Consider the following 22,197-nt stretch of genomic DNA (forward strand, 5'->3'; position numbering starts at 1 on the left):
TACAGAGTGAAGTAAGTCAGAAAAAGAAAAACAAATATCATATATTAACGCATATATGTGGAACCTAGAAAAATGGTACAGATGAACCGGTTTGCAGGGCAGAAATTGAGACACAAATGTAGAAAACAAACGTATGGACACCACAGGGGGAAAGCAGTGTGTGTGTGTGTGTGTGTGTGTGTGTGATGAATTGGGTGATTGGGATTGACATGTATACACTGATGTGTATAAAACTGATGACTAATAAGAACCTGCTGTATAAATAAATAAATAAAATAAAATTCAAAATAAATAAATAAATACACACATACAAAAAACATATATGACCAACTGGGAAAAAATATTTGCCACTCATATCACAAAGAATATATAAAGAGTCCTTAGAAATGAAGAAGAAAAAGACCAACAACATAGTAGGAAAACATATAAAGTTCAAAACACAGTTTGCATAAAATAAATATCAAATGACATTTGAACAAATGAAAAGATGCTCAACCCCACTTATAATAAAAGAAATATAAATGAAAACTACTTTGAAATACCATTTCTCACCTACCAGCAAAAATACAAAAGTTTCCCAACAGATTCTATGGGTTCTGCTCTAGGGAAACAGGCACATTCGTAGAATGCTTATTCTAGTGAAACATGGTACAAATCCTAACTGGAGGAATTTGTCAATACCTTTTAAAAGTTACAGATGTATTTACCCTTTGACCATACAATCCCACTTACAGGATTTTATCCTACAGATGCACCTGCATGAGTATGAAATTACATGTTTATAAGGTGACACAACACAGATGGTTTACAAATAGCAGAGGATTGGATACAATCCAAGATTATGTTCATGTTCCATAAACCTGGTATGTCAACAAAATAGGTACTCTGTGGCTGTAAAAAAGCCTGAGGATAATCTCTAAGTACTACTATAGAGAGAGCTCCAGAATATATTGTTAAGAGAAAAAGTTAAGATGTAGAACAATATATAAGGTATGCTACCTTTTGTATAAGTAAGAGTGTACACACACACACACACACACACACACACAATTTGAACATGCAAAATGAATGACTCAAAGGGTCAAGACACTAATAAAAATGGCTATCTATGAGGGAACAAAGTAAAGACTTCATTGTGTACATCTTTCTATATGGTTTAAATTTATAAATTTTTTAAAATTAATTAATTAATTTCTTTTTGGCTGCGTTGGGTCTTCATTGCTGCACGTGGGCTTTCTCTAGTTGTGGCCACGGACTTTCTCTAGCTGCGGCCACGGGCTTTCTCTAGTTGCGGTGAGCGGGGACTACTCTTCATTGCGGTGCGCAGGCTTCTCATTGTGGTGGCTTCTCTTGTTGCAGAGCACGGGCTCTAGGCGCGCGGGCTTCAGTAGTTGTGGCACGCGGGCTCACTAGTTGTGGCTCGTGGACTCTAGAGCGCAGGTTCAGTAGTTGTGGCGCATGAGCTTAGTTGCTCCATGGCATGTGGGATCTTCCTGGACCAGGGCTCAAACCCCTGTCCCCTGCATTGGCAGGCAGATTCTTAACCACTGCGCCACCAGGTAAGTCCCTATATGGTTTAAGGTTAATTATTTTAACTTTCAAACAAAAAAGAAATGTAGAAAGAATAACTTAACAAATTCCCATATACCTGTCATCTATGTTTAACATTGGTGTAGTTTTGACGTTGCGGTCATATAAACGCATCACCTCTCTCAAAAAAAGCTAAATTAAAAAATTTCTTAAACTGAAAAGAAGCTGAAAGATATGAACCTAACCATATGTCAAACTGGTGACACAGTCACCCTGAAGAAGAATTTATTTTTAGAGATTTTAGAATGCAGCTTTTAATTATACAGTTGACCCTTGAACAACACAGGTTTGACCTACGTAGGTCCACTTATACACTGATTTTTTTCAGTGAACATACTGGAATTTTTTTTTTTTTTTTAGAGATTTGCAATAATTTGAAAACACCTGCAGATGAACTGTGTAGCCCTAGAAATACCCACACACAAAAAAAAAAATCAAGAAAAAGGTACGTCATAAATGCATAAAATATATGCAGATATGCATGTAACATACAAAATGTGTGTTAATCAACTGTTTATATTGTTGGTAAGGCTTCCAGTCAACAGCAGGCTATTAGTAGTTAAGCTCTGGGAAGTCAAAAGCTGTATGTGAATTTGTGACTGTGCAGGGGGTGTAGGCTGGTCCCCCTAACCCCTGCACTGTTCAAGGGTCAACCGTACATCCTTAGTTGGATGCATGCTAAAGAGAAGACATAATTACAAAGATGTGTTAAAGTTTCTTCTGTAGTTTCAGCATCTGTAATAATATAAATGTTGGTGTTTTGAAACTTTATTCTTATATTTATAGGTTATAGAAGAAATAAAGATTTTTTTATAGAAAAGAAAGGAGTTACGATGATAAAATTGAGGAAAGTAAGCGAATGCACAAGGTAATTAAAACTAAACTAAACATGTGTCTGAACTCTTAGTTTTTAACAACATGTACTTTCTAGCTCTGTCCACTGAAACTCTCTAGAAAAAAGTCACCTCTGTAGTAATAACCACCCCTAATGCCCAGATCGTGGTCTCTAACACCATTGTCCAATACCAGTACAAAGTCCAAGATGAGCCTGGGGCCTTTGCACCATTTAGCAAGAAAGCTTTTCACAATTGTGAGGTCCTGTCAAGAGGTCACAGGAGCTAGGTGCGGGGGTCTCACTGCCTAAAGTTGTAACAAAAAGATTAACGATCAAAACATACCAAATCAATAAAAATCCACAACTACTTAATGATAAAAAAGAAAAGGCAGAAAAAACTCATTTCTCACTATTTGAAATGGCTACTATGCAACTCCTTAATTTGAAAATTAATCATTAAAGGGTGAGTATTAGCAAAGATCCTGCTTTTCCAGTAAGAACTATTATTTCGGGGGAACCAGTTGGCCCCAGTTGAAGAGGAAAAGCTCTACTTTATATAAGAATTAGGAAAACATCATTTTACAAAACCTAATGAAATGTATGAGTCCAGGCAAGAATTATCATTTGGTGCTAAAACCATTCAGTACATGGTCTGTATGCCAAAGTTATACCTCACAGATCACCTTTTGGTCTCAAGGGGGAAAATGGAACTGGACAGGGAAGGGTTCGGGCTGCCATAACCCTCATCCAGGGGTCAATCTGAGCTTCACTAATAGTTGGTCCCTGGAAGGTGAAGCAAGCGCCCAGAATCAACTCTGGGGTATTCTAGCCCAAAATGATGAACCTGAATTCACTGAGCCCCTAAGACACAGGAAATAAAGGAGATGAAGAAATCGAGCTCGGCACCACCCTAAGGAAGCAGCCCCACACATCTAGAAGGTGACAGCTTCTATGGGCAACTGGCCTATTTCTTTAGAGAGAGACTGCCAGGTTGGGAGATGAAAAGAAAGTTACAACCAGATGCAGTGTGTGGTCCTTGATTAGATATTGATTTCGACAAACTGGCTTCAAAGGACATTTGAAGGCCAATAATGGAAATCTGAATATGGACAAGGAACTAAAGGAAATAAAGTTGACTGAAATAAAGGCTGTAAATTGTTCACTGAAAAAAGCAGATTACAAAACAGTACTACATCATTTTGGGGTTAAAGAAAAAAGTATGCGTACATATACATGCACAGAAAAAGACCTACAAGGATAACAGTGGTAATCTCTGGAGAAAGGAAAGAGAAAGGGTGTGTGTATGTTTTGCTTGCCTTTATCTTCTAATTTTTGTAATGCACAAGTGGTGTTTCTATAATACATCTCTTGAAAAAATAAAAGTAGTTAAATAAGGCTTTTTCATCACTGCTAATCTACAAAAGACCATCTAAGAAATGATGCATGACCTTCCTAAAATATGCTAAGTGGTCTGTCCACCGAGAGCACGCAGGATTCTTGGGATGTTCTTCAATTTGGAGCTTTGTTACTTGGATGATTCTCTGACAAATCAAAGATTTTCTTCCCCAGATGATGGCAATGCTGTAGGAAAAAACTAATACCAGTTAAGGTCTCAGAGGGATGAGGTGATGGTTTGAGATAAGAAACGAAAGTCAGTTTTTAAAAGGGGTACCTAAATGGCTCCTCAAGCACGCTTCACCTCCACTTCCCTGTGTGAAAAAACGTTACCAGCAAAGTTCAAAAAAATCTTTAGGAGAAAAGGGAGACCAGCAGGACTGAACACAGCACTCAAGTCCCAGGGAGAAAGCCCTGGACTAGGTGTACCTGATGGCAGAATCACCCTCTGACAATAAAGACACATTCACACCCATTTACAAACTCACTTATCAGGATTTCTTTTCTCTTTAATCATCACTCTCAAACTGAGAAGATATACTAGAGGCTCTGAAAGGGTGACTTCTGCAGGTTTCTATATTGCAGCATCATACAAAGATCTGTACGAACAAAACTGTGCTGTACAATCATGTGCTGAGTTAACAAGTCTTGGAAAGTGTCTACAATGCATGTGAAGGTGACACGAGCAGAGAAGACAGAAATGACAGACTCGGCCCATCCTCCCGGAGCCTGCAGTCCAATGGGGCAGGCAGGTGGAAAACAAAGACACGCGAACACACAGGCACCCGAACACTCTAAGTGTCACGAGGGAAAAGAGCGGCGTGCCCTGCGACCAGAACAGGGGCATCTAATTTACAGGAGGAAGTGACATTTCAGTTGTGACTGCAGAGTGAGCAGGTGCTGGCCAGGCAGAGGGCAGACAAGCATTCCAAGCAGGGAGACTGTGTGCAAAGGTGCTGAAGCAGGAAGCAGCAAGGGACAGTCACGAAGGGGACAAAGGGGAAGACTGACCTAAAGTGAGATTGCAGAAATCAGCAGGGGCCGTGCTGTCGCTGTGTTACTCAGGATTTGGGATTTTACTAGAAGTGTGATGGAAGGCGGTTGGCCATCTGAAGTAGGAGAGTGATCAGATCTGTTACACTTAAAATCCACATGGAAATCGGCTGGAGGCTCAAGAATGGATGGGGGGCGGGGTGGGGACAGGTCAGGCAGGTAGTGCAGACGAGATACAGAGGTGGGTTAGACTAGGCTGCAAGGGTCCAAACTACAGCCTGAAGGCCGAATTCAGCCCAAAGCCTGTTTGTGTAAGTAAAGCTTTACTGGAACACAGCCCCACCTACTCATTTACGTCTGGTCTACAGCTGCCTTCACTACCACAGCAGAACTGAGTGGCTGTGACAGAGACCATTTGGCCTGCAAAGCCTAAAATATCTACTGTGTGGCCCTGTACAGAATGCCTGCTGACCGATGGACTAGCGGATGGCAGTGGAGAGAGAAACAGGTTCACCATACGAAGCAGATCGTATTTATTTGTGGATTCCGTATCTGCGAATTCACCACCTTGCTAAAATTTATTTGTAACTTCAAAACCAGTCCTCAGCAGGTGCTTTCACAGTCATCCCTGGGCACGCGCACACTGCCAGGAACAACCTGGGCTGCATGAAGCCTGATGCCTGTGTTCCCAGTTGAGGTCAAAAGAGGTCAGGCTCTGCCTTCTTGCTTCAGCTCTTATACTATAAGCAAGCTTACTTTCCGTGGTCTATTTCGTACCACGTTTTTCACATTTTTGGGTACTTTTTGCTGGGGATTTTTAAATGACCCCCAAGCACAGTGATGAAGGACTGTCTAGTGTTCCTAAGTGCAAGGAAGCTGTGATGTGTCTCATAGAAAAATGCATGTTAGGTAAGCTTCATTCGGGCATGAGTTACAGTGCTGTGGGCTGTGATTCAATGCTCATCAATCAACGATATATATTAAATAAGGTGTCTTTAAACAAAAACACACATGAAACAAGGTTATGTACTGATCAGTTGGTGAAAATATGAGCAGAGGCTGGCAGGAAACTAATCCTAGGAGTGGTGGTCCATCATCCCTAATCCAGCCTCTGCGGTGACTTTATAGAACATAACTAATAGCGAACAACAAGAATGGCTATATTTGGGAAGCAAAAATCAATAAAATTCAGTGATGGATTAAATATGAAGTGAAACGAAGTCGAGGATGACACTCAGGTTTCTGATGTGAACGACTGGGTGGAAGGAGATGCCATTTATGGAAATAAAGATTTCTGGGAGAAGCACATATTTCAGGTGGTTGACCAAGATTTTTTTCTTCGTACAAGTTAAGTTTGAGATGCTTGTGAGACATCCAAATAGAGGTGTCGTGTAGATTGTTGGCTTTATGACTTCGGAGCTCAGAAAAGAAGTCTAGGTAAAGGCACAGCTTTGGGAGTCACTGACATACAGAGACGATGGTGTTTGAAAGCCCTTGGCAATGGTGTGTGCCCCCCACCCGAGCCCCGGGCAGAAGGGACTCTGTGCCTTCCTGAATCAACAGGCAGGTGAATTTCAGTCTTTATCTAGGTGGTTTGATTTGTTTAATATAAAAACACTTAGGGGAGGAAACTAATCCAGTGGTCTATAACTAGAACCGGATAAATGTTCATACCCCTTGACCTAGCAATGCTTTTTTGAAGAACCGATCCTAAAATTCAGACACCCCTTAATGTTACACTGAACGACACTGAGAAATGATTCATGATAGAAAAACCAGAAACAACCTTACATTTGGGGAATGCTACACTAATAAAACCACCGGTATTCTCCTCTGCGATTTCTTCAACAGATTCTAAGCTTAGAAATTTCAACCCCTCCAGAGGTTTAGTAAATATCCACTTCTGTTTCCTTCAAGCTTTCTTAAAAAACGGATTTTTTAAATCCATTGATAAATTTACCTTTATCCATTAAAATGCAGGCTGCTTCCGGGGAGGGGTGTACATCTGTTTTGTTCACTGCTGCACCTCTGGCACCTAGAACAGTCCCTGGCATACTTAATGTGCTCGGCAGACTTTTGTTGAATTTAACATTTTAATCACATAGAATTTATCTTGGTATAATGTTATGAGGTAATAATACCCGTTGCGATTTTTCAAATTGCTATCACGTGGTCCCATTCCCATTTGTTAAATCAGGTTTTCTTGCCCCACCGCTTCGTGGAGCCTTCTTCATCATCTATTAAATGCTCACAGACAACAGGATCTTAACACTGGCACACCTACTCTGCCCACCGATGGGTCTGTCAAGTTCTGTGCCAAATCTGAACCTTTATGGTTTGCTTTAACACATGGCAGAACTGGCCCTTCCGCTGCTCTTATCTTTCAGACCTGACTGTTCTACGCCGGCCACCTTATCTTTCAAGAATACCAACAGAAATCAGTTTCTCAAATTTTAAAACATTTATTCAGATTCTGATTGAAACAAAGAACATTTTACATTGGGAGCAGAACCAGCGTATTTACCAATTTCACTCTCTTATCAAGGAAGGGGTTGGGAAGACTTTCCCCTTTGCAGCTAGAGCCTGGGTGGGCAGGGGTGGGAGCTCTGGATCCAGGCTGCCGGGGGGCAACCTCAGCTCAGCTGCCTGTGAGCGGCGGAACCTTCCAGTGCCTCCGCAGTGTTAACACTGCTGGGCAGAACCTACCCTGCAGCATTACTACAGGATTCAATGAATTAATATAACTGAAACCTTAGAACAGAACTGGCAATACCAAGGGCTTGATAAGTATTAGCTGTTACCACCTTTTCATAACTTTTTTTCTTCGAGGTCTCAGGAAGATTATTCTCAGATTTCTGGTTTAGCTGCTCAAATGGGTTCATGGCGTGGCTGCCCCTTACTATATACCCTCCTACATGCCAGCTCCCGGACTAAGTGCTTTACACTCACCATCTCGTTTGTCCCTAATGGATGGAGAGGAGGCGGATGGGACAGCAGAGCGGGGGTGAGCGTGGGGTGGGAGGATGTGTGTCTGCAACATCAACGCTCCAGCACCACCAACCCCCGCCGTGGCTGCCCTGCTCCGCGAAGGATCCCGGATCCTTCCTACTCGAGTTAATCGTGGCTCTCCGTGCCGCATGTTGCACCGACCACTCCAACTGCCCCGTGCGGAGCTGGAGGGCCGGCAGGCCGGTCAAGACAAGAGCACGCTCTGGCATCAGGAGGGCTCAAGGCCTAGCTTATGAGACTTTGGACAGGTTCTTTAATATCTCTAAGCCTCGATTTCCTCTTCCGTAAATGGAGACAATCACAGAGCTCTTTATGTTGATTAATAATAATATATTATTACTGTGAGAATGATATCTGCCCATTCTACTCTGAGGCCCCAGTGCCAAACTGGATGAACTACAGACTGGCCGGCTCTGGAGAGAGAACAAGAGAAAGTAGCCCCTGCATGGACGGGCCCTGGAGGAGATGGGGCCTCGTCTCTCCCGGAGCTGAGGCAGAAAGGCTGGAGGCTGGAGGCCGTCTCAGCCGCCAAGAGCAGTACAGCAAATAATACCCTGGCCAGGTCTGCGACTCCCACATGCCCAGGGAAAGTTTTCATCAAAGCATCTACCATCTGATTTTAAATATGCACTGATTTCTCATTCTGAATGCATTCCTCTAAAATAGGGGCTCTCGATTAGAAATGCAAATTCTCAAGCCCCACCCCAGACCTACTGAAACAGAAACTCTGAGCGTGGTGCCCAGCGATTTGTTTTAACAAGCCCTCCTGGTGACTGACGGTTTCCAAAGCTGGAGAAGCACTTCTCCAAAACAGCTCCCTACACAAATACTCCAAAAAGTGAGCCCCAGCGTACCTGCACTTGGACCCTGACACCTACACCTATAACAAGGCAGAGACACAGCCAAGATACACAAAGTCAAACGATCAGCAGGCAGGTAAGAAGCCTGGCTCGCTGTGGGTAGGTGAGTGGGGAATAATAAGTAGGTGGAAGCAGAGAGGTGAGATGATGTCAAGGGAGGACAGAAGTAGGAGAGGCAGTGAATGTCAATGGCTGAAACAGACAAAACGGAAGAGCTGCTGGACTGACTAGGCTCCCTGTCAAGTTTCACTGTGGGAACAACATACTGGTTCCCGAGCTTTCCTTAGGCAGCAACGGGAAATGGGCACTTTCATCAACCACGCTTTATGGAGCAACTGTGAGCGCAACATCAAGGCCGAGGAGGGAAAGAAAGGAGCAGAGCACCCAGTGAAGCAATCACCAGCCATGACTTGTATCAACAGGAAACATTTTGAGTTGCCTTTGTTGCCCAAGTTTGTAGAGCAAGAAGTCCCCTTACCAGCACTGCCCTGAGAACAGGGCAACAGGGTCTCCAGCCCTGAACCCCATACTTTCAAGACCCCAGCCACACCCCTCCCCAAGGGGAGAGGTGTCCCCAGGGTCACCAGCTGGGCCCCTGTCCTTTTCTGGACCATGTTCCGGATCCCTGGGACCCTGGTAATCCCCGTCCAAGAGGCCTCGCACCCACTTGTAGGCCTTCCCCAGGCAGGGCCTGTGGGGTGCACACAGGGGCCGAGCAGGTGGCCAGGAGGCACCCCTAGGTCCGCGGGGAGGTGGAGGTGGTCGTAGGTTGGACACACAAACCAGGAACCAGTGGGCTGCAGGCTGCCCTGCACCGTCACCCTGGGATTCAGCAATGTCAAGTCAAGCCATCCCTTCGTGTGAAAGTCTGTGTGTTCAAATACTATGAAGGGTTACTCACTGGGATGGAAGAGCTTCCAAGGGAGGTGGGAGGCACAAGACAGAAGGGACCCCAACAGGATCCTCTGTGGGGTCAGAATGGCATGCCTGACAACAGGGATGGGGTTCAAGTTTTGGTCACATCAAAGAGAAAGAATGACTCGAAGCTCTACCTTGGGAAATTAGCTTTTTTTTAAATTAATTTTTATTTTTGGCCGTGCAGCGCAGCTTGTGGGATCTTAGTTTTCCAAACAGGGATCGAACCTGGTCCCTCTGCAGTGAAAGCGTGGAGTCTTAACCCCAGGACCGCCAGGGAAGTCCCAGCATTTTTTTTTTTTTAAAGCCACTTAATGACTGAAAAGTGCTCTGAGGTTCTGTGAAACTCATCACAATTGTACCGATTTCTCTTCTGTGATTTTTTTGTTGCTGTTGTTAATAAGTAGTTTGTGGTGACAAGCTGCGAACATTCTCAGAGTAACATAAGGAACAACTTCCTAACAGAAGACTCTTTAAAAACCAGAGCTGACGGCATGTGGCCTTGCTTTGCTCGGGACAGTGGGAAATAGCCCCCCAGGGATGGGCTCGGGGAGGTACCGTGGGCGGCAGGGCACCCAGGAGGACCAGGCCCAGGACCTCCCCCAGGTCTGGGAGAAGGTTCGCGGCTGTGACAGCCTCGTGGGAAGCACACCATGGAGCTCCCGCCGGCAGTGCAGTCCAGTGAAGCCTCACTCAGTGGTCACTGTCCTGGAGTTTCTGCGCCCACGGCCGGAGCGACTCTCAAGGCAATGTTGAGGCAGCCTCTTCAGTGCTCTGGGCCTCAGTTTCCTCCAGTGTCAAAGGTTGATACGAGTGTGTGAAGACTGACCCAGTAAGATCCTGAGATACTGTGATCCCAGGGTAGAATAAGAGAGCCTACCAAGAGAAGAGAGTCTCTAGAAAAACAGAATCGGTCGTCCTTTGGTATCTGAGGAGTGCTGGTTCCAGGACCGCTGTGGATACCAAGTGCCTAGTATGCTCAAGCCCTTTACATAAGACGGTGCAGTATTTGCGCATAACCTACACGTATCTGCTTGTTTACTGTAAATCATCTCTAGATTACTTGTAATACCTAATACAATGTGAACGCTATGTAGATAGTTGACGGGTGCACAGCAAATTCAAAAAGCTTTGCTTTTTGGAACTTTCTGGATTTTTTCCCCAAATATGTTCAATCTATGGTTGGTTGACTCCATGGATGTGCAAGCTGTGGATATAGTGGGCAGACTCTAAGTATCATGGTGCTGCTAACACCAGCAAGCTTCCCTGGTCCTAGATCACGGCCATGAGGGGTGAGGAGGAAACTGGAAAGGAGCAAATATTTACTGAATGCCCGGATTAGGCATGCGGCTAAGTGCTCTGCCACGCTCTCTTGTGTGACCTCAGCAACAGCCCAGCTCCATCACCACGGGGAGCTCGCCTCCCCCCCGCCCCCCCCCCCCCGCACCACGTGGCTCACCCTCTGCTGCCTCATCCCCTCTATTACATCCAGGCCAGGAAAAAAATTACCTTGTTCAAGTATCATTTTGATTATATTGGTCCCCTTTTCCACACCACAAAATGTCTCTCGAATTAGAACCCGTTTTAAGCCTTTCAACAACTGATCCCAAACGCTTACCGTTCTCGGCTGCTGGTCTATTTTGTGCTTACCACTCCAGCCAAGCAAAAATGACCTTGCAAATGAATTCCATTATGCACTCTGCTTGTTCACCTGGTTACACCAGCACAAGAGCTTTTGACTGTTTCTGCTGTCGCTCTGGATAGGAAAACCTCACTTATCCGACATCTTTGGAAATAGGCCGATCCACAGAATTGATCTATATAAATTAATTTTCCCTCTTCCAGTAACTTAACCCTTTAAGAGGCCTTAAATCCTTTTCGGGGAGTAAGTCATGGTATAATTAAATGAAAGAGTTTCTTTATTTTAACCATTTTCTTATGGAAACATTTCTGTAATACATTAGAGAAACTCCCAGTCTCAGTTAACAGAACATAATGAATATTGATTAATCTTTTCCTGATGGCGCAGGTCATCCTTAATGATTAACAGTGATCACAGTGTGCTGGAGCTTCAAATGTACCTGCCTCAGGGGTGTGTGCCCCCGATCCCTGCCCCCATGACGAGTTCCCCTGAAATTCACTTTCCTGCAGAAGCTCCTGCTATCAGCCTGGATTCTGGTTGAGTCGGTGCAGTGACACAGAACTCAGGAGGGTGTAACTTGCTGCCTTTCTGCACAATTTTAAGAACTTACACGCTGCTTTTTGTCAGAGCTCTGTAAATTCTTCATTGGGGAAAGAAGATCAAACTTCCATAACAAGCAATGAACCAGAGTTTTCCAAACTGCCTTACCATGTGACTTTTAAAAGGATTCCAGACACACATATCATTAAAATTTGCTTCCTTAATGTCGTGAAACTAGAAGTTCTATACAGAACTGGCACGATGGATCACTTTTCTTATGATGAGCCCTTGGAAAATCATTTTATATTGTGAATAACCATTGTATAGGTTGAATCAAAAGGGTAATACTGATCTAGAGGAAAATGGTAAAAATATACGGGGAAAAAAACCTTATTTCATCAGAATGCAATCTGTAACTCTGTGAATCCAAAGTGTCATAACCCAATGTTATGGCAGGTTCTACAGTGATCTTTCACTGAGGATGGACAGTACAACCTGGGGGAAATGCTCTTGTCCATTCATATATTAAACTGCATTCTTTCTGTGACAATGAAGGTTTTATAAAGTCTACAGCATTAGCACATGCAAGAGTCAATCAATCTTAATTCTACTTAAACACGGTGGCATTTAATTAATCAGAACCTACTAGAGCAAAATAAGTTAGGCAAGAATTGCTAAAACAGGCCACTTTCAAAAACACTACAAATCTCTTAAATGCCGTGTTTAGAAATAAGTGGCTGTAAAACCACAAAACTATTTTGCAGTTTTACAGGTTTGCTGCTAAGGAAACCATAAACAAGACGAAAAGACAACCCTCAGAATGGGAGAAAATATTTGCAAATGAAGCAACTGACAAAGGATTAATCTCCAAAATTTACAAGCAGCTCATGCAGCTCAATATCAAAAAAAACAACCCAACCCAAAAATGGGCAGAAGACCTAAATAGACATTTCTCCAAAGAAGATATACAGATTGCCAACAGACACATGAAAGGATGCTCAACATCACTAATCATTAGAGAAATGCAAATCAAAACTACAATGAGGTATCACCTCACACCAGTCAGAATGGCCATCATCAAAAAGTCTACAAACAACAAATGCTGGAGAGGGTGTGGAGAAAAGGGAACCCTCTTGCACTGTTGGTGGGAATGTAAACTGATACGGCCACTATGGAGAACAGTATGGAGGTTCCTTAAAAAACTAAAAATAGAACTACCATATGATCCAGCAATCCCACTACTGGGCATATACCCTGAGAAAACCATAATTCAAAAAGAGTCGTGTACCAAAATGTTCATTGCAGCTCTATTTACAATAGCCAGGACGTGGAAGCAACCTAAGTGTCCACTGAAAGATGAATGGATAAAGAAGATGTGACACATATGTACAATGGAATATTACTCAGCCATAAAAAGAAACGAAGTTGAACTATTTGTAGTGAGTTGGATGGACCTAGAGTCTGTTATACAGAGTGAAGTAAGTCAGAAAGAGAAAAACAAATACCGTATGCTAACACATATATATGGAATTTAAAAAAAAAAATGGTCATGAAGAACCTAGGGGTAAGACAGGAATAAAGACACAGACCAACTAGAGAATGGACTTGAGGATACGGGGAGGGGGAAGGGTAAGCTGGGACAAAGTGAGACAGTGGCATGGACATATATACACTACCAAATGTAAAATAGACAGCTAGTGGGAAGCAGCAGCATAGCACAGGGAGATGAGCTCGGTGCTTTGTGACCACCTAGAGGGTAGGATAGGGAGGATGGGAGGGAGGGAGACGAAAGAGGGAAGAGATATGGGGACATATGTATATGTGTAACTGATTCACTTTGTTACAAAGCAGAAACTAACACACCATTCATTGTAAAGCAATTATACCCCAATAAAGATGTTAAAAAAAAGGTCTGCTGCTTTTTTTTTTATTGGCAACTATTTCACTAGCTTACTTTTTAATGGCAAAGTTACCCATCAGAAAATCACAAGTTGAATGGCTTTGCCCATCGTATCTTTTGCCTTTTCCATTGGCTCTAGACCAAAGATGGAGGAATACGGGCTGCAAGTCTGACTTGTAGCCACTCTCATGAACACCTCACTTACTCGTAGAGAACCTGGAAAAACAGGTATGGCTTTCGCTGACTCAGAACCTCTAAAGAATTTGACTAACTGTCCTTTCTAAACCTGGACGAATTACACCGAATATTACACCAAATCGTCAAGATTCTTCTGTGCACTCTCTCCTCTTCTTTTGAGAGTAGTTCAACTTTTTTTTTTTAATGACTTATGTCAGCTGCATTCTGTTTCTCAGACTAAATTCTCCCACGGTCCTTTCCTGCTCTGGACTCCACGCTCCCAACAGGTGGAGCTAGGTTTTCTTTTTCTACAACTTCCTTCCCTGAGGGATCTGCTGAGTGACCACCTGATCTATATCCCCACCAATAAGTACCACAAAACTACCTGGAATTAAAGATCTCAGCCAGGCAGCAAAGCCAGGAATTAATTCTCCGACAGCCACGTAAGATGAATGGGTCCACTGGCAACGGAGCCGGTAACGCCAAATGCCAAAACCAGAAAGTCTCTGAGCAGCATGTGCAAATCAGAAGTGTAATGTGTTTACAAAGATATAAGATGTAAGTAATGAAAGAGGAAGATGGACTCTTCTGCAAACGAGAGATGGTAATTTCCAGGGATATTTCTAAGGAAATTTGTAATAGCTATTTTCTACATTCAGAAATACTTTTTTGATTCCAAATAAAGAAAATATTTCAAGAGAAAATAGAGAAGTGGGGTCTTCCCTTTATAACTCAAGAAACATGAGCACGTAAGAATTAAGAACCGATGCGAGGGTGCGTGCACGCACACACACACATTAAAGGCATTCCATCTTGAGTCAGACCACGGTCCGGTGAGCTCATGTTTAGTTTTGACTTTCACTTCCCATGCACTCTGAACTCGAGGACAGGGACCCTGCATAAACGTTTGTGAAATGGATGTTTTAAAGACATGCCCTGCCTGTAAAGTGGGTGTGACGGTGCCTATTTTGTGGCTGTTAGGAGGACAAGCGAGTCAATGTGGGTAGAGCGTATGCCACAAATTAAGTGGGGTCTAAGTCGCAATTACTGCCATTAACTTCAGGCACCTTGGTTTCTTTTAGAGGAAAAAAAAGACCTTTCTATATTCCAGGTTTTCCATTTTCTTTCTCTACCTCCAATCCCTCCCCCACCCCCAATAGGGTACTGCCATACAAAATGGAACTATTATGAGTTTGGGCCTTTCAAGTTCACACTCCATCAGAGGTTATATGACATCTGCTGGCATTATTCTGAACCTCGCCTTTGATAGCAACCCGGAGAGCTTGGATTGTCATCGTAAGACCACCAGAAAGCATCGGCAAATGACATGTTCAGAGAACAATAAAAAATGTTCATGTATCATACCCTCCTGATCGTCACTACTTTGTTCCATATACACCTCAAAGGCGGTTCCTTTAAGATTGGTCTCTACGGGAGGAAGGAAGAGAGAAATAAAGAAACATAAAAAATAAAACACAGGGACCTCCCTGGTGGCGCAGTGGTTAAGAATCTGCCTGCCAATGCAGGGGACACGGGTTCGAGCCCTGGTCCGGGAAGATCCCACATGCCGCAGAGCAACTAAGCCTGTGCGCCACAACTACTGAGCCTGCGCTCTAGAGCCTACGAGCCACAACTACTGAACCCGCGGGCCACAACTACCGAACCTGTGCGCCACAACTACTGAGCCTGAGTTCTAGAGCCTGCGTGCCACAGCTACTGAAGCCGGCGCACCTAGAGCCCGCGCTCCGCAACAAGAGAAGCCTCTGCAATGAGAAGCCCGCGCGCAGCAACAGAGTAGCCCCCACTCACCGCAACTAGAGAAAGCCCGCGCGCAGCAACGAAGACCCAACGCAGCCAATAAATAAATAAAATAAAATAATAATAATAAATAAATAAAAATAAAATACGAAGAATATGAGCATCTGCAACTTGCATAAAGCACCAAATTTTCTTCTATAGGAAAATTATGTTTGGTGCACTGATCCAGAGCCTGGCTCATGGTGGGGCGGGTGCCTCCCCTCTGAGGAGCCCTTGGTAGGGAAGCCACCTCTGGGCGCTCCCTCTCCTGGGCTGCTGCCTGGGTTACGAATGGATCCTGATTAAGGGCAAAGATTATCTTTCATACTTTGGGATACTTTCCCAGAGGCACAGCTGCAGCCCCTGAAACTCTGTTCTAACGGCTTGTTGCCTCATTTTTAAAGTGGCATAGAATGTGCCACTAGAGAAGAGAAATCCTCTACCTGAAACCAGCAGAAGCTCAGCGGGAATAAAGAATCTAGAAAAGTCACAGAGGGGGTCCAAAAAGGCTCTTTCTTCTGTGGCCATAGGGGGTTTATTGTTGCTGGTGCCCAAACTGGAAAAGGAATAGCAGGAGATCAATAATTGGAATGTTGCTACTATTGGTTTTCTAAACTATTTGTGGGTTATTCTTTCCCTGGAGTCATCATGCCTGTAAGCAGCTCAAAAGCTAGAGGGATTTAACACGCACTGAGAAAATGCCTACTACAGCCAAGCGCTTTACCTGTACTCGCTTTTAATGGAGCCCTGGCACAATCGAACAGGCTTTAAAAAACAAAGCTCAGAGAAGTTAGGTAACACACCCCAAAGCCATATAGCTAGATTCAAACCCCCAGGTTTCTCTGATTCAAGTATCGTACCACACTGTCCAGGATCAGGGATAAAATTAATGAGCCTTGATTCACTCCTCAAATGTGGTAAGAATGAAAACAATATTTATACTTCCTCATTTTAAAAATATAAAACATAAACACAGGAAAAGATATTTTTGAACAGGTGTCATCAAATTCTTTTAATGGAAGATGATTCAGAATCCACTTCTTGGTAGGTGTCTTCAGGCCCATCTGATGATAGACTTCAGCGCTACAGTTTTGGGAACTCTGACTGATAAGCCAACACTAGTGGACATGGCACAGCCCAGGGACAGTGGAACACAATTAACGTGGGATTTAGGGTCCTCTAATTCAGAACCTATGGCACTATAGACCTTTGTGGTTGGCCTTTGCACTACATATTGGAAAAAGCCTTGCTAAGCAAGTTGATGGAGTAAACATAATTGCAAGGCGAATGTTTAACCTTCTAAAGAAAATAAACCTTTTTAAAGAAGTTTAACTTGATCAGTAACAAGCCACTGAAAACTAATGTGCTATTTATAAACCTATCCTTAAAAGCAAGTCACAGAAGACGGATTATACTTTCCTACCCATTAATTTGTATTATCAAACATACCCTGTTTCCAACAGAGCATTTCTCTCTAAAAACCTGGCAGCTCAGAATGCTCCACTAATGCACTCAGGTCTTCACACCAAATTCCAGCTTGGGGCAACTGCACCCCATTTAAACAAATGAGTACACCCCTGAATTCCAGCTGAAATGCCTCACCTGTCATTATCCTTCTCCTGAGAACCCCATGTTCAATCTTTCAGTAGCTTAAAAACTATTAGAAATCACTCTTCTTGGAGAATTCCACAGGAAAAGCCCTGCTCCTTCAGGATACACACAAGGTGTCCATGTGCTCTGATGGGGATACGGTAAAAATCAGGTTCGCTAAATCAAGCAGACGTCACCAAGGAGGGAAAAAGGAGGTCACTGGAGTCTTAGAGGCACTCATAGCAGGACGGAAATGTGGGTTCCGCAATACAATGCCTGATTATAGAGGGCACCTGTCTGTTTTAGAGCATGACCAACAGTCTCTTTCGAAAAAGACCCAGACCTAAGCTTGTGCAGAGTGAAGCTGGGACTGCTTGAGGAGGGGTGAGAAGACTAGAAGAATGACAAAGGTATGCAGAAACTGTCTCAGAATTAAAGGGCACAAAGCACAGGAATAATTAAGAGAGCACACAGACAAGACTGAGGGAAACCCAGGGTGGACAGGGGGGACCAGGCAGGTCACCTGGGACACAGACAGCAGGCTTGCAAATTTAAAAAGTGAGGTCCTGAGACCTTTGAGATCGGTGATGATTCTTACACCACAACATCTTACACACCCAGAGGTCTTTATCTGGTGTCATGCACTAGAAGAGCACTGTTGGAAAAACAGGAGTGCCAAGTCTTGGCCTCAGGGGTATGGCCTACATTCCATATGGATTTAGAATGCAAGGGAGGAGAACAGCACAGTTCCCAGGATGGCCTTCCACAAAGTTGACTAAATACATCCCAACCCACACACCCAGCCCCTTGTGAAAAGGGAAAGCAGCCCTTTACTATAGTTCTCAATTCAATGCCAAGTTCCTTCTCCAGTGCTCACCCGGAGTGTCCAGCAGAGGGAGTCTCAAAAGAGGTACTTAATAAAGAGAAAATTGTTTCATTTTAACACTCCACAGACAGTGGAAGCATTGACTGTAGCCCCCTCCCAGAGACACAGACAAACAATGAACGCCCGACTGGGTCCTCCTAGCGGGTTCACAGAGCCACCGGCTCGCTCTTTTCTGCGTGGTGGAGTGATCAGAAATTTCGTTTTGTTTTGCTGAATGGTTAAATGGACCTTGTGTTCTTCAGAATCAAAGAGGAAAGCCCCTGGAATAACATCTCTCTGTTGCCTTCTAAACAGGCCCCTTTGTTTCTAAGAGAGTCTGAAAAAAAAATATTTACAGTCCATAGGTTATTTACAGCCTCGTTATCCAGGACCTGACTGGTAACTTTATTCCACCCAGAAACCTAATTCATTTGGGGCTCTGGAACTAATAACAGATTTTCTTTTCAGATAAGTTTTTTTTTAATCTGCCTTTATAACAGAGATAAAACTATTAATGCGTTCCCTGTCTCACTCGCCAGGACAGCTCTCCGGATTTACAGAGGATTAAAATCTCCTCGCCCCTCCTCTCTGTTCCCCCACAAACCCCTGCCCCTCTCATTTGCTATTTCATCCACAGAATATCTGAACAAAACCGAAAGAAAGCCGGATGGACTGACGCTAAAAGTATGTAAAGGCTGCTACTTCAGTGATTGCACGAGAAAACATTTTCACGATGAAAATGACTGAAAAAAATCAGGCACCCTTTGGTTCAAAATTCCTCCTACTACAAGCACACAAAAAACACACATAAGTGTAAAAACTTAGTTGATTTCAGTTTGATTTCTGCCTGGAAGCTGACAGAACTGACTGAAGAGAAACGAAAGAGAGAGGGAGTGCAGGGGAAAACGTAGCGCTCGTGCCCTTCCGTTCCTTTCTTTCTTCCTAAAGACAGATCAGAAAAAGGACCCGACGCCAGGTGAAGGTGCACGACGCAGGTTTACCCAGACCGATCGAGACGAACAGACGTCTTGGCTGCCTCCCCGACTTGAAAACCTAAACTACATTTTCCCCTTACACACGCTAATGCGGGGAGATTTTAGCCTACTGCATTGTTCTGCCTGGGTCTGAAATGGACTTTTCCTCCCGACCCCCTCTCATCACCTAGCCCCGTACATTCCGACCCGACAGCCCCCCAAAATCAGAGGCTCGCGAAGAATAAAGGAGCGTGGGGTGGGAGTGGAGGGAAATGGGAAGGGAGCTGCGAGGACAGAGAGTGGAAAGCACATCCTCTTAAAGGTAATTTTCTTTGGGGGAGGGGGGAGGAGGAAAGCTACACCGTATCACCTTTATTTATTCCAAAAAATAAAGAGCACCGTCATGGGTCTGTCTTTTCCCCGGCGCCCCCTCCTAATTTCTTTTCTTCGGCCAGGAGCCCACCCTCGCACCCACCAACACCCGCCCCCCCCACCGCCTCTTTCTCCACCCTGGAAATAAGATCTGTTCGATTCCGGATCCCGGCCGTTCGCTGGGCGAGGGTGGGGGCGGCGTGGAGGGGGCGGGCAGCCGGTTCGAGCCCCGGGGGTGGGGCGCGGAGGCCGGGCGCCCGGGGGCTGCGGGCCCGGGGGCTGCCCGGCGAGGGGCGGCGGGCAGAACAAAGCTGCGGGGGCCGCGGCGGCTAGGCGGCGCGGGGCGAGCGGGGTCGGCGGGCCGGCGCCGCTTACCTTCGTACACGGGGGCCATCGGGGCCGGGGTGTCCGCGATTCATGGCAACGGAGAAGGGAACGCGGCGCGCGAGCTCGGCCCCCCCAGCCTCAGTCGGAATCTGCCATCTTGAGCCTGTGTCTCCGCTCTCCGCGCAGCCGGGGCCGCCAGCGCCCGCATCACCGCCTCACTTGGCCGGCGCCGGGGGAGGGGGCCGGGCGCCGCCGCCGCCGCCGCCGCCGCGGCCCGGGCCCTGCGCGGGGCTCCGGGGCAGCCGGGCGGACGGGCGCAGCGGCCGAGGCCGAGGGCCGAGCGGCCGCGGCCCCCGAGCGGGTCCGCGGTGGGGCGGGAGCCGGGGCGGGCAGCGCGCGGCCAGTCCCCGGCCGGGGCTCAGCTCAGCATGGCTGTGTGTGGGGGCTTCGGCAAAAGTTGCACGGGAGGCGGAGGAGGGGCGGGAGGAGCCGGGGGAGGGGCGGGGGACGGGGGCGGGAGCGGCGGCCGAGCGCGAGCGAGCGAGCGAGCGAGCCCGGAGAGCGGATTCCGCGCGCAATCGAGCGCCGATGGCACGGATGCGAGGCGGGGAAGGCCGAGCCTAGGGCAGGAGCGGGCGAGGCCAGGGAGGCTCGGCGAGGCCAGGGAGGCTCGGCGCGGTCCGGTGTGCACACGCTTCAGCTCTGATTGGCAAAGGGGAGCCGGTCCGCAGGGGTAGCAGCCAGAACTCTGTGTGTGCGCGCGAGCTGGGCGGGAGGGGGAACAGACCAGAAGGGGAGCCCCGGCCGGCAGCGGCTCGCCCTTCTCGCACCTGGTTGGCGCTCCCTGAGATCGGTGTGCGATGAATGAATGGAGGAGTGGGCGCACGCCGTCCTCGCGGGGAGGATGAGTAAGCGGAGGAGCTTTTGAAATCCAAATGAGGTCAGAGATGCAGAAGCCATTCCGAGCACGCTTAAGAAATGCAGCCCCCGGGTGGTCGCTGGATTCCTGCGGGAATCAGGTTTCCGCCCGGTCCTCACGCCTACGGTGTCCTGAGGGCACCCCCGCAACCCCCATAACCTGGACGGGTGGTTCCCTCCACCTGCCTCAACGCTCTCTCCGAACAGGGCTTCAACTAAACACGCTCCAGACCCTCCCCAGCCCGAAGCCTCGCCAGTTCACTGCTGCAGCTTCTTCTTGGATTCTGTGATGGGATGCCCTGCCGTCGCCCCCAACTTAAGAAGACTGGGGCCTCCTCTTAGTCAGTGACACATAGATTGATCATAAAAGATATTCAGTGGATGGCAAGCAGCTTTTTTAAAAAATGAAGTGTACTAGAATAGAAAAGATTAGACCCATTGCCCTTAGTAAGAGTACCTGTTTATTTCATAAACCTTTTGTTTCAGTTATATATACTGAACAACTGTGGTGGACCAGGATACAAGTTGTATTTCCTGCTGTGGGTCATAGGTCAAAAGTTTGAAATCTGTATTTGGGGAATATAAAATAATGAACAAACCCATTATTTTCCCACTACCTCTTATCCTTTACAACCTCCATACCCTGTCACCACCACCCCCCAAAAAAACCCAAAGACAAGCCCTTTCACACACTTACCTAGTTTTGTTAGTAGCACATCATTCCCCCTTTGTCTCAGGATGGCCTTTGACTCTGCTGTCTTCCTTGCCCCTATATTCAGTGCTACACTTTACACGGCTTCTCTTAGCCTAATGTCACTCACATTTGCAGAATCCTAGATTACCATTGCTAAAGGGGGTCTCAGAGATCATGTGGGCCAGCCATGCCCTTTTAGAATTGAAAAGATGAGGCCCAGGGAAATGAAGTATATTGCCCAGTGTTAACACAGTATTAAATCTTAGAGTTCAGTATGGAGATTCCTTAAAAAACTAAAAATAGAACTACCATATGATCCAGCAATCCCACTCCTGGGCATATATCTGGAGAAAGCCATAGTCCAAAAAGATATATGCACCCCAGTGTTCATTGCAGCGCTATTTACGATAGCCAAGACACAGAAGCAACCTAAATGTCCATTGACAGAGGAATGGATAAAGAAGATGCGGTACGTATATACAATGGAATATTACTCAGCCATAAAAAGGAACGAAATTGGGTCATTTGTAGAGATGTGGATGGACTTAGAGACTGTCATACAGAGTGAAGTAAGAAAGAGGAAAAACAAATATCGTATATTAATGCATATATGTGGAATCTGAAAAAATTGGTGTAGACAATCTTATTTACAAAGCAGAAATAGAGACACAGACATAGAGAACAAACATATGGATACCAAGGGGGGAAGGGGTGGGGTGGGATGAATTGGGAGATTGGGATTGACATATATACACTATTGATACTATGTATAAAATAGAAAATGAATGAGAACCTACTGTATAG

At 45.6% G+C, this 22,197-nt stretch overlaps 1 protein-coding gene across 1 annotated transcript in view; it reads right to left on the reverse strand.

Annotated features, from left to right (window-relative positions):
* Nucleotides 1–20,021, reverse strand: part of HIPK2 (homeodomain interacting protein kinase 2) — a 204,685-nt gene extending 184,664 nt beyond the window's left edge. The window contains exon 1 of the mRNA XM_067747155.1: nt 19,830–20,021. Coding sequence (XP_067603256.1) covers nt 19,830–19,848 — 19 coding nt within the window. The 5' untranslated portion in view covers nt 19,849–20,021. The remainder of the gene's footprint in view (nt 1–19,829) is intronic.
* Nucleotides 20,022–22,197: the final 2,176 nt, after the last annotated feature.

The sequence above is a fragment of the Pseudorca crassidens genome, chromosome 8 (genome assembly GCF_039906515.1).
Source record: "Pseudorca crassidens isolate mPseCra1 chromosome 8, mPseCra1.hap1, whole genome shotgun sequence".
NCBI lineage: Eukaryota > Metazoa > Chordata > Mammalia > Artiodactyla > Delphinidae > Pseudorca > Pseudorca crassidens.